Source organism: Nansenia antarctica (genome assembly GCF_963989245.1).
Source record: "Nansenia antarctica genome assembly, chromosome: 18".
Classification (NCBI taxonomy): domain Eukaryota; kingdom Metazoa; phylum Chordata; class Actinopteri; order Argentiniformes; family Microstomatidae; genus Nansenia; species Nansenia antarctica.
In genome coordinates, this window is record NC_137691.1 from 5,107,794 (window position 1) to 5,120,293 (window position 12,500).

Below are 12,500 nucleotides of genomic sequence, written 5' to 3' on the forward strand. Positions count from 1 at the left end.
AACCCCCCGCCGATGGCTCCATGACCCCCGCCATGACTGTCCAACTACAGGCCCAGCTGACCACCTGGAAGGAAGAGGACCAGGGACCCGACCGCTACGCGGCCCAGAGGGAGCCAGCGTCGCTGCCCGGGAGGGGAGCCATCCCCCAAGAGCGTAGCACACCCCTAGGTCCTCCAGTGCACCAAAATGCATGCAGGCCGGACACCCAGACCGTCACTCCAGCCCCGATGATCCACTACAGGATGTTCCCCCAGGTGGAGGGACCCAAGTTCCCCTTCTTCAAGGACGAGGACAGGAGCCAGTATGTAGAGCTACGCATCTGCCTAGACACGCTCTTGGACAACTCCTGCTCAGAGTCCTACAAATATGCGATTCTCCTTCAGCATGTGAGGAACCCCAGAGCCCACAACATGGTACTGGCCCATGCCTCCGCACCGACACCTTACACCAGAGCGCTCGCTGACTTGGATGCCCGCTACGGTCGTCCCTGGAACCACGCCCTTGCTGAACTGCAAGCCCTCGAACAGCAGGCCCCCATCAAGGATGACCGGGCGCTGGATGACTTCGCGCTCCGCGTGCACACCTTGGTTGGAATGCTGAAGACGCAGGGCCCAGCTGGCGCCAGCGAGATCAACAGCACCTCCAACGTAGAGCGGCTGCTCCGCAAGATCCCACGCTTCCGGCAGGAGAGGTTCCGGCGACAGCAGCGCGTTCGTAACCCCGGGAAGTTGGGTCTGAGCATGGCTGCCTTCACGGAGTTCCTACTGGAGGAAGTGCATGACACCAACGTAGACGCGATGGGTTACGCTGAGCCGAAGAAGGAGAGGGAGAAGGGAGACCGCTGGGACGGGCCGAGCTCGAACAGAGGACGCCCAGTAGGAGTGCTGCACACGGAGGAGGAGCCTCGGAGCGAGAGGACCACCCGACCTGAGGGAAAGGATTCCTCTCAACCCCCTCAAAAGGGACGGAGAGGTCCACCGCCATGTCCGTACTGCACCAGCGAGCACTGGCTCAATGAGTGCAGTGACTTCAACAACCTGAGTACCGAGGCCAAGCAGAGGTGGCTCGAGAAGAACCAGAGGTGCTGGAACTGTGGGCGCGACCATCTGGCTAAGAACTGCACCTTGAGGAGAAAGTGCAACCGCTGTGAGGAGGTCCACCTCCACATCCTACACGAGGTCTCCCTCGCCAGGTCCACGGAGGGCACCAGAAGCCCTAGGTCCGGTCGCGCACCGGAAGAGGAAACCCCTGTCTACTACCTAGACTCGCCACAGAGCAGCGGCTCCAAGGTTCTACTGAAGGTGGTGAAGGTCCGACTTCACCACAACAACGCTGTGTACGACACGTACGCCGTTCTAGACGACGGGTCGGAACGGACCATCCTTCTCCAGGGGGCAGTGCGCCAGTTGGGGCTCCAAGGGACTGCGGAGAAGCTGACTCTGCGCACGATACGTCGCGACCTTAAAGAGGTCACCGGGGCGAGAATCAACTTCTCTATCTCCCCGGCGGGGCGGCCGTCGGATAGACATCGGCTTCAGAATGTCTTCACCGCCGACCAGCTAGCGCTCTCCCGCTACGACTACCCCCTGGAGAGGTTACGCGCAAGATATCCCCACCTACGGGGAGTAGACCTACATCCGATAGAAGGAGCGGAGCCAACCCTTCTCATCAGCTCGGACAACGCTGAACTGATCGTGTCGCTCCGTCCTCCGCTGAGAGGACCACGAGGCTGCCCGATGGCTGTTAAGACTGCGCTTGGGTGGGCCCTCCAAGGCGCTACCGAGGGGAGAGATAGAGACGGGAGAGCTACGTCATCCCTCCATGTCCGAACCGAAGAAGCAAACCAACCAACCGGACCGCCTGGAGTGGAATCTATTGCTGCCAGTGCACCTGGAACAGTTAGTACCACAAATGGTTCACCACCGGATGACCAACCAAAGAAGAAGTCTCTGTGGACAGAGCATAAGTCTCTGGATGGGAAGACCTACTTCTACAACACAGAGACTAAACAGACCTCAGGGGAGAAACCAGACGACCTGAAATCTCCTGCTGAGCAAATGTTGCCTAAGTGCCCGTGGCAGGAGTACAAGTCTGACACGGGAAAGCCTTACTACTACAACTCCCAGACTAAGGAGTCCCGGTGGTGGCGCTACCGTGCCATGGCGGCAACAGCTGTTGCCGAGGAACACCTGCAGGTGGCCATGCACCCTCACGTGGCCGAGGTCAGCATTGACGCACCCGTCAACTCCGTCGAGTACACGTCAGCCATGAAAGTCTCAGCCAGTATTGTAGACGCCTCCAAGGAGGGAAGGCCGGAGTTGGCGAAGAAGCGAGTAAAGTGGAACCCAAAAGAGGAGGCCAAGCAGGCCTTCAAAGAGCTTCTGGAGGAGGATGGTGGTTCATCCGACGCGTCATGGGAGCAAACCATGAGAATGATCATCAACGACCCACGCTACAGCGCCCTGCCCAAGCTGAGTGAGAAGAAGCAAGCGTTTAAGGCCTACAAGGCTAAGAAGGAGAAGGAACAAGCCAAGCAGCTCAGGAAGAGTAACTGGGAGGCGCTGAAGAGCATTCTGGACAACATGGCCAACGTCACCTACTGCACCACCTGGTCCGAGGCCCAGCAGTACCTGCTGGACGACCCCTCCTTCGCTGAGTACGAGGCGCTGGAGAACATGGACAAGGAAGACGCTCTGAGCTGCTTCGAGGAGCACATCCGCGCCCTGGAGAAGGAGGAGAAGCAGAAGATTCTGCTGAGGAAGAGAGACAAGATGTCCGAAGGTGCCGTGGTACTGGTGATGGACCAGTCCCTTCCGCGCGCCGCCTGGCAGACAGGCAGAGTGGTCGACACTATCACCTCCTACTTCACGCTGCTAGAGCAGCCTAGCCAGTGTGCCTTCTTAGTTAACTGAAACCGAGGGTTTCATGGGGCGGCTGTTGTGAAGGCCCACAGTTTAGTGCCAGTTTAGTTTCCCCAAACCAGCCCTATTTTGCCCCAGTTATTTCTTTGTTATTTTCTATACTATTTCTGTACGTTTTATGAAGTGTATGTATTATTCTTGTAATGTTTATGCATATGTTTGATGACGTAGTATATCCGGGGTGTGTCCGTGACCCGGATGTTACGTTCGGTGGTGCCTATATAAGAGACGGAAGTAGTCCGCGAGTCAGAGTGTGTGTGAGGAGAAGCAGAACGAGAGAGAAGCAGAACGAGAGAGAAGCAGAACGAGAGAAAGCAACGAAGTCAATCGAAGATGGCGGATTCAGCAGCGCGCACACCGTGCAGCAACTGAAGACGCCAGGAAAGCGATTATTGAGTGTACCAGTGTAGCCCGTTTAGTTGTGTTCAACGTTGGACCAAGCGAGACGCCAGCTGGACATCATCGTCGCCTCCACGAGCGGACTGCGACCAAACACTGACTCCAGCGGAGCTTCGACGCGGACCACGGGACTTGGGCCCTTCACCTCGTGGTAGACCACGAAGACGGCCCTTTCTCTCCGTGTTGCTACGTCCCCCCCCCTTTCGTCGGCTAAACTTCATCGACGCACATGCCATTCAACCAGGCCTCAACGCGCACCACAGCCCTGGACTATCAGCCTGTTCAGGCCAGAGACTATCAGTGAGTGATTGAGTGTGTGTGTGGCCGGCCGGGAGGGAATGTATATATGGGGATGTATACAACCGTTATGTGTAATAAATGTGTTGTTCATATGTAATACCGTGTGTTAGTTGTTTGTAGCTCCAATGCTAATGCTAGTTGTTTGTAGCTCCAATGCTAATGCTAGTTGTTTGTAGCTCCAATGCTAATGCTAGTTGTTTGAAGGCTAATGCTAATGCTAGTTCCCTTGCTAATGCTAACGACATTAACTGCTAGTCTAACGGTTTGCTGGCGCCCCCTGCCTGTATCCTCCTATACTGCCTATTTAGCTCCATTAGTTAGATAACCAGCCCCTTCCTAAATTATACAGTCCTTTTCAGCTACTCCCTGGTTACACTAAGGGTACAAAAAGCACCGCCGTCTCCATATTGAACGGCTACCGATAATAGCAGATATAGAGCAATACCTTGCTAACTGTTTAACCTAAAGTTTCTCTTGGAGATGTGGGCCATCTGAAAGCCCCTAACCACCCGCTTGTGAACATGTGACCCAGGCTGCCAAAAATGAAAACTAAAAGTGGACACTTGTAGCCTAGTTGTGAGATGTTCAGCTTGAGCTTAGAGTGAAGAGGATAATACTCTCATCGAGAGCTACACTCCAGTCCAGGAACAGAGAGGCTCTGGCCTGCTCTCCGACGTGCTGGTCGTCACTGTTCAGCATGTTGAGAAGACGGCTGAGCCTCGGGGCAATGGAAGTCCATTCAAAGTCGGGAACACCCAGCCCACCCTCCTGCTTGGTGTGAAATAAGATATCCCGTGTGGTACGGGTGTTTAGTTCAGTCCGTTGTCTCACCATGCGTACAGTCTTATTATTCTATTCTAAAGAAAGAAACTTCTGAAGAATAATGTACATTGGGGAACAAGTGCTGAACCTTAACCAGCGCTATCTGTCTGACTGCTTCTAGTTTCATGATGAGTGGCACAGGCGATGCATTCATTCTAAACTGGTGGAACGATCAGAGATAATTTCAACGACTTGCTGTTTCCATCACACCTGCCACATAAAATGTATGACTCATGATATGACTTATGATTAAGTATATGTCTCATGACGTGAACAGACTCTCGTGGCTTATTAACTGTAAACATGGGAATGGTGTCTGATTTAGCCTGATACCAGTGGTATCACACACAGACACACACACACACACACACACACACACAGACACACACACACACACACACACACACACACACACACTTAGGCACCAGACTTCAATTAAGTGTCCCATAAAAACATGCGATCTCCCCATCTGGAGCATACAACACGCCTCACACATGTCTCATGACCGTCTGCATACAACACGGACAACACACACACCCCTCACACACACACACACACACACACACCCCTCACACACACACGCACACAACACATTCCAACAGACATTCATTCAAACACAAGACTTCTGTTACACAGAACACAGCAATTGACCATCTGGTTGTAAAGGGCTTATTATCTGGAATAGAAATAGAATTAACACCTCTCTACTACTCATATTAACCTCCACAACGTCAGGGGTGTTGGCTGATATGTTACAGAACACCTCTGAATCATTATCACACAGGCCAAACATGCTGGGCTTAACAGTACAGTGCTTGTACAGTGATGCAGAGGACCCAAAGGTAGAGCCGATTTCTTCGCCAATATCCATCTTCCGTCGGAGACTGAAGACCCATCTCTTCAGGTTACACCTTAACTGCTCCTCCTGAGACACCTACTACCCCCCAGCACTGCGTCTCCTGAGACATCTACTACCCCCCAGCACTGCGTCTCCTGAGACATCTACTACCCCCCAGCACTGCGTCTCCTGAGACATCTACTACCCCCCAGCACTGCGTCTCCTGAGACATCTACTACCCCCCAGCACTGCGTCTCCTGAGACATCTACTACCCCCCAGCACTGCGTCTCCTGAGACATCTACTACCCCCCAGCACTGCGTCTCCTGAGACATCTACTACCCCCCAGCACTGCGTCTCCTGAGACATCTACTACCCCCCAGCACTGTGTCTCCTGAGACATCTACTACCCCCCAGCACTGCGTCTCCTGAGACATCTACTACCCCCCAGCACTGTGTCTCCTGAGACATCTACTACCCCCCAGCACTGCTCCTCCTGAGACACCTACTACCCCCCAGCACTGCGTCTCCTGAGACATCTACTACCCCCCAGCACTGTGTCTCCTGAGACATCTACTACCCCCCAGCACTGCGTCTCCTCAAGTGCTGAACCTTAACCTGCGCTATCTGTCTGACTGCTTCTAGTTTCATGATGAGTGGCAGGGGCGATGCATTCATTAAATCTAAACTGGCGGAATAATCAGAGATAATTTCATTGACCTGCTGTTTCCATCACACCTGCCACATTAAATCTATGACCCAGATAAGTATATGTCTCATGACGTGAACAGACTCTCGTGGCTTATTATTAACTGTAAACATGGGTATGGTGTCTGATTTAGCCTGATACCAGTGGTATCACACACACTCACACACACACACACACACACACACACACACACAGACACACACAGACACACACACACACACACACACACTTAGGCACCAGACTTCCCTTAAGTGTCCCATAAAAACATGCGATCTCCCCGCCTGGAGCATACAACACACCCCTCACACATGTCTCATGACCGTCTGCATACAACACGGACAACACACACACCCCTCACACAACACAGCAACACACACACCCCTCACACACACACACCCCTCACACACACACACACACACCCCTCACACACACACACACACACACACACACACACACACCCCTCACACACACAGCAACACACACACCCCTCACACACACACACACACACACACACACCCCTCACACACACACACACACACACACACACACACACCCCTCACACACACACACACACACACCCCTCACACACAGCAACACACACACCCCTCACACACACACACACACACACACCCCTCACACACACAGCAACACACACACCCCTCACACACACACACACCCCTCACACACACACACACACACACCCCTCACACACACAGCAACACACACACCCCTCACACACACAGCAACACACACACCCCTCACACACACAGCAACACACACACCCCTCACACACACACACACACCCCTCACACACACACACACACACACCCCTCACACACACAGCAACACACACACCCCTCACACACACACACACACACCCCTCACACACACCCCTCACACATGTCTCATGACCATCTGCATACAACACGGACAACACACACACCCCTCACACACACAGCAACACACACACCCCTCACACACACCCCTCACACATGTCTCATGACCGTCTGCATACAACACGGACAACACACACACCCCTCACACACACACACACACACACCCCTCACACACAACACACACACACACACACTCCTCACACACACACAGCAACACACACACCCCTCACACACACACACACACACACCCCTCACACACACCCCTCACACATGTCTCATGACCATCTGCATACATCACGGACAACACACACACCCCTCACACACACAGCAACACACACACCCCTCACACACACAGCAACACACACACCCCTCACACACAACACACACACCCCTCACACCCCTCACACACAACACACACAGCAACACACACACCCCTCACACACAACACACACACCCCTCACACCCCTCACACACAACACACACAGCAACACACACACCCCTCACACACAACACACACAGCAACACACACACCCCTCACACACAACACACACACCCCTCACACCCCTCACACACAACACATTCCAACAGACATTCATTCAAACACAAGACTTCTATTACACAGAACACAGCATCTGACCATCTGGTTGTAAATGGCAGACATGTTATCTGGTCATACAGAAATGTCAGATCGGAATCTGTATAACTGTACACACACAGACACACACACACACACACACACACACACACACACACACACACACACATACTGACACACAGACACACACAGACAGACACACACACACAGGCACACAGACACAAACACACACACACACACACACACACACAGACACAGACACAGACACCCCCCCCCCACCCACCCCCCCCACACACACACACGCACCTGGGTTGTGTCTTCCTCACCAGGCTGACACACCCACACCCACACCCACCCACACACACCCACCCCCACCCCCCCACCCCCCCCCCACACACACGCACCTGGGTTCTCTGTTCTTCCTCACCAGGCTGACGAAGGTGTCTATCTCGGCGGCGGTGATGTGTTTCTCCAGCAGCTTGCGGTTGTTGTGCAGCAGGGCTGTGATGGTGTCCTCCGCCAGGACGTCATAGCCGATCTGCTTCTGCATGAAGCGGAACTGCTTGGCGATGTACTCCTGTCGTGGGACGGACGGGACGGACGGACGGACAGAGAGGCGGACAGACAAACAGACAGACAGACGGACAGATAGAGAGGCGGACGGACGGACGGACAGACAGACAGACAGAGCGACAGACAGACGGACAGAGAGACAGAGGTCAGCCCGGTCACATTCACAACATCATCACAACATCCTCAACACAACCTCTTTGTTTAGTTTTTTCTTTTTTTTTTACAGATTTATTGCCATTCCAATTGTTGGAATGTGGTATTGTTTTGCTCTAGGCACAGGGTCAGCCATAGTCGGTGCCCCCTGGAGCAATTAGGGGTTACGTGCCTTGCTCAAGGGCACATGCACACTCCCTCCAGAGGCGGGGAACGAACCAGCGACCTTCCTATTGCTAGCCGGCCTCTCTGATCTCTAGGCTACCACCGCCCCCCCCCCCCCCCTCCCACACACACACACACACACACACTTTTTGATCTCTAAAACCGTTCATCAGATTTGAAACCCTTGAATGAATATCTTCACCACGTTGACATAATAATCTACCTGTACATTTGTGCACAGATTCTAAGACATCATCGTAGCCTATCCTTCTGCTGGTCTATAAAGCTCTCACTGGCACAGCACCAGAATATGTTCAGACCTTTTGCTAGCATATCAGCCCGATAGAGCTCTCAGGTCTTCTGACGCTGGCTTTCTCTGTGTACCAAAAGAAGAGTGAGGCTTGGTGAGGCTGCATTCTCATTTTATGCACCCAGATTGTGGAATGCACTGCCAGTTTACATTAGGGATGCAACCTCAGCAAATATGTTCAAGTCAAGACTAAAAACCCATCTTTTTAATATTGCCTTTAAATGACTAAATTATTAAATTATGATTATATAATGTTTGGAGCACTTTGAGCTGCAACGTTTGCAGGAAAAGCGCTATACAAATAAAAGTTATTATTATTATTATTATTATTATTATTATTATTATCGTATCAATAATGACGTTTGACACGTGTATGATTCTTATCATCTCTGCAGAAAATCGGGGGGCCTACAGCCTCACAGGGTCCGGCCAGGGGGGGGGGCAGGCCCGCTAACACTAGACGATGTACAGCAGTAACCCAATTAACCCAATTAACCCAATTACCCCCCCCCCCCACACACACACATTCAACTTCAGAGCCGCTAGCTACCGGTACTCGTCAGGAGCTAATGGAGGCAGCGTTGGCTAATAGAGGCTAGCGTTAGCGGGGCCCTATCAAAGGCCTTCAGCCCCCAACCCACCATACCTGTGAGAAGTGAGAACAGAGCACGTTCAGAACCGAGCGGCCGGCTTCCTGATTCAGCCTAACAGAATCAGCGCTCCAATTACACTAATGGAACAGGGTTAGATCGGATGCGTCTTTATGGCGTGCGTGTGTGCGTGCGTGCGTGCGTTTAACGGGAGGAAACAGTCAGGGGAAACAGGACATTCAATTACAAGTCATCAGGCGCATGTGGCATGATCTGTACATTTCGTGCCGTGATAATTGTGTAAGTGCTGTCACTGACAACTCAGTTGATCAAACTGAAGACATGGCAGGTCGCGGAGGGTCTTCCTGGAGCAGTTTGTCCAGAGGTCAGTACTGGCTGTGGGACCTGTGGTCCATTGAGGTCCATTTTCCCTCCCAGCCTCATATCGTTCATTTCGGAAAACACCATAAAAATTATTCTGCGCTCCCTGTCTAGCGTTATATCTAACATTACGGGCCGGTTTCACAGACAAGGCTTAAGCCTAGTCCTGGACTAAATCACACTTTCAATGTAAAATCTCCATTGAAGATGCTTTTTAGTCCAGGATTAGGCTTAAGCCTTGTCTGTGAAACTGGCCCTACATGTTATAAGGTTGATCTGTGCATGATAGTGCCGCATGTTTACATATTTCATGTCGCATTTCCCCCCGTTGATGGTATATGACGCTATAGTCAGTCTCAAAAGACGGGGTGAATTTTATGAATGAAAGTGGGAAAGTTCTGTCACAAAACGCTGTTACGTATCCTCGCACATTTTTAAGTGGGTATATGGAAATCCATGGCCTTTCCTAGTGGGTATACGGCGTATCACGTAGACTACACCACTGGGTGGACCGTACCTGGTTCTTGCGGTAGTCCTGCTGCGAGTGCCGTAGGACCCGGTAACACAGGCGGCAGATGTGCCTGAAGGGGGCATGGCGCTGGTCAGCCAGCTCCTCCAATCGCAGCATGGGGCCGTCCCCGCTGTCCGTGAACGGAGCCTGCAGCAGCTTGAAGATCTGGAGAGACGGTTTAGGTTGTTACACTGTTGCGCACTAACGTTGTAATAACATTGTAATAACATCGTACTTATATTTCAGAGATTCTACATATCGTATAAATGCTATGTTCACAATTGTATGCTTTCCAAAAATCCAATAAACAAAACGAAACAAAGACGAAGGTGTGTTCCTCCGCGGAGGTTCTATGTCAGAGAGGACGGCGTGTGTGTGTGTGTGTGTGTGTGTGTGCGTGTGCGTGTGCGTGTGTGTGTGGTTCTACGTCAGAGAGGACGGCGTGTGTGTGTGTGTGTGTGTGTGTGTGTGTGTGTGCGTGTGTGTGAGGTTCTAGGCGTTCTGGCACCTGTTTGAGGATGTTCTGCTCCCTCATCAGCTTCTGCCTCTCCCTGTTGGGCTTGTTGACCATGATCTCCAGCACGTCCTGCCCGTTGTTGGGGATGTCCACCACGAAGAACACCAGGTCCTCCAGGAGCTTGGTCACCGCCCTGGGGGGGGGGGGGGGGCGCACAGGGAGGAAGAGGTCAGGTCAGGGGGCCCAGAAAAGGCTGCTGGGTAGTGTACCTGCCTCCTGCTCCATAATGTCATAATGTCATAATGAATACACGCCATTTCGCTGACGCTTTTATCCAAAGCGACGGACGTTGCAGTGGAGCGGATACATTTATCAGTATATACGGTCCCAGCGGGGGATCGAACCGGCAACTTAAGATGTCGTTAGTGCCCATGCACTACCGACTGAGCCACAGAGGTTCCAGGTAGACTTCGCTCTCACAGATCTAAGATCAGGATCTCTCTCCCTCTCTCCCCCCCTCTTTCTCTCTCTCTCTCCCTCTCTACCCCTCCCCCTCTCTCCCCCCCTCTTTCTCTCTCCCCCCCTCTTTCTCTCTCCCCCCCTTTCTCTCTCCCCCACTCTCTCTCTCTCCCTCTCTCTCTCTCTCTCTCCCCCTCTCTCTCCCCCTCTCTCCTTCCCTCTCTCCTTCCCTCTCTCTCTCCCTCCCTCCCTCTTTCCCTCTCCCCCTCTCCCCCTCTCTCTCTCTCCCTCTCTCCCTCCTCCCCTCTCTCTCTCTCTCTCTCCTCCGTACCTTCTCTCGTTCTGAGTGATGGTCCCCTTCTCCAGTTTGCCCGCGATGGAGGCCAACACCTTACTGGCGTCGTTGGCGAAGTCGAGGTCTCGAACCTCCGCCGGGGAGACGGGCACGATGGCGAACGCCTCCTTGTCTTCTTTCAACGACGACGTCCCGATCTTAACACACAGAGAGACCAGGGAGAAGCTGATGAGTGGACAGACTGTCAATTTGTAAATGTAATTCCAGGGTGTTACTCAGGGTGAACTTGGGTCGGGTTGGACTCATTCGTGTAAATGGTAAAATGGTAAATGGACAGACTTATATAGCTCCTTATTCCAAAGCGCTTTACAACGGCCTCTCATTCACCCATTCACACACATACTGTACATTCACACACCAATGGCGGCCAAGCTACCACGCAAGGCGCCTCACCAGGCCCGCTCACTATGGAGCAATTTGGGGTTCAGTGTCTTGCCCAAGGACACTTCGACATGTGGCCAGCCGGGGCTCGAACCGCCGATCTGCCGACCTTGCGATCATTAGACGGAGGCTCTACCTCCTGCGCCACAGCCGGCCCATTATTGGGTGAACTTGGGTCGGGTCGGACGCATCCGTGTCCAAATGTATGTACTGTCTGTTCGTATGTACAGTGGTCAGGGGGTTTGGGGTTTCACAGACTAGGCCTGGTAAGATGTCCAAAACAGTCTTGACCTAATGGTGATTGGCTGGGTGAGCTGTCACTCACCCGCAGCATGACAGGTTTCTCCTCCTCCTTGTCGATGGGGTGGTTGGTGCTGTGGACCCAGGTGTTGGTGCAGAGGTGGCGCAGCCTCACGTACGAGTTCCTAAGGCAAAACACACACACACACACACACACACAGACACACACACACACAGACACAGGCACACACAGACAGACACACATACATACACACATACACAGACACACAGACACACAGACACACATATACACATATACACATATACACATATACACACACACATACACACACACACACACGACATATTAACACATCATGTCCGGAGCTTGACCCGGCAGCTGTCTCCACATGTAGAGTACACACCTACTTTCCAAGCAACCGCTT

The 12,500-nt window shown here is 52.6% G+C and overlaps 1 protein-coding gene across 1 annotated transcript in view; it reads right to left on the reverse strand.

The window, feature by feature from the left end:
• LOC308173499 (inositol 1,4,5-trisphosphate-gated calcium channel ITPR1-like) overlaps positions 1-12,500 on the reverse strand; it is a 135,592-nt gene that overhangs the window by 86,503 nt on the left and 36,589 nt on the right. Inside the window, 5 exon segments of the mRNA XM_080548529.1 lie at positions 7,884-8,056; positions 10,169-10,327; positions 10,671-10,812; positions 11,410-11,570; positions 12,140-12,239. Coding sequence (XP_080404655.1) covers positions 7,884-8,056; positions 10,169-10,327; positions 10,671-10,812; positions 11,410-11,570; positions 12,140-12,239 — 735 coding nt within the window.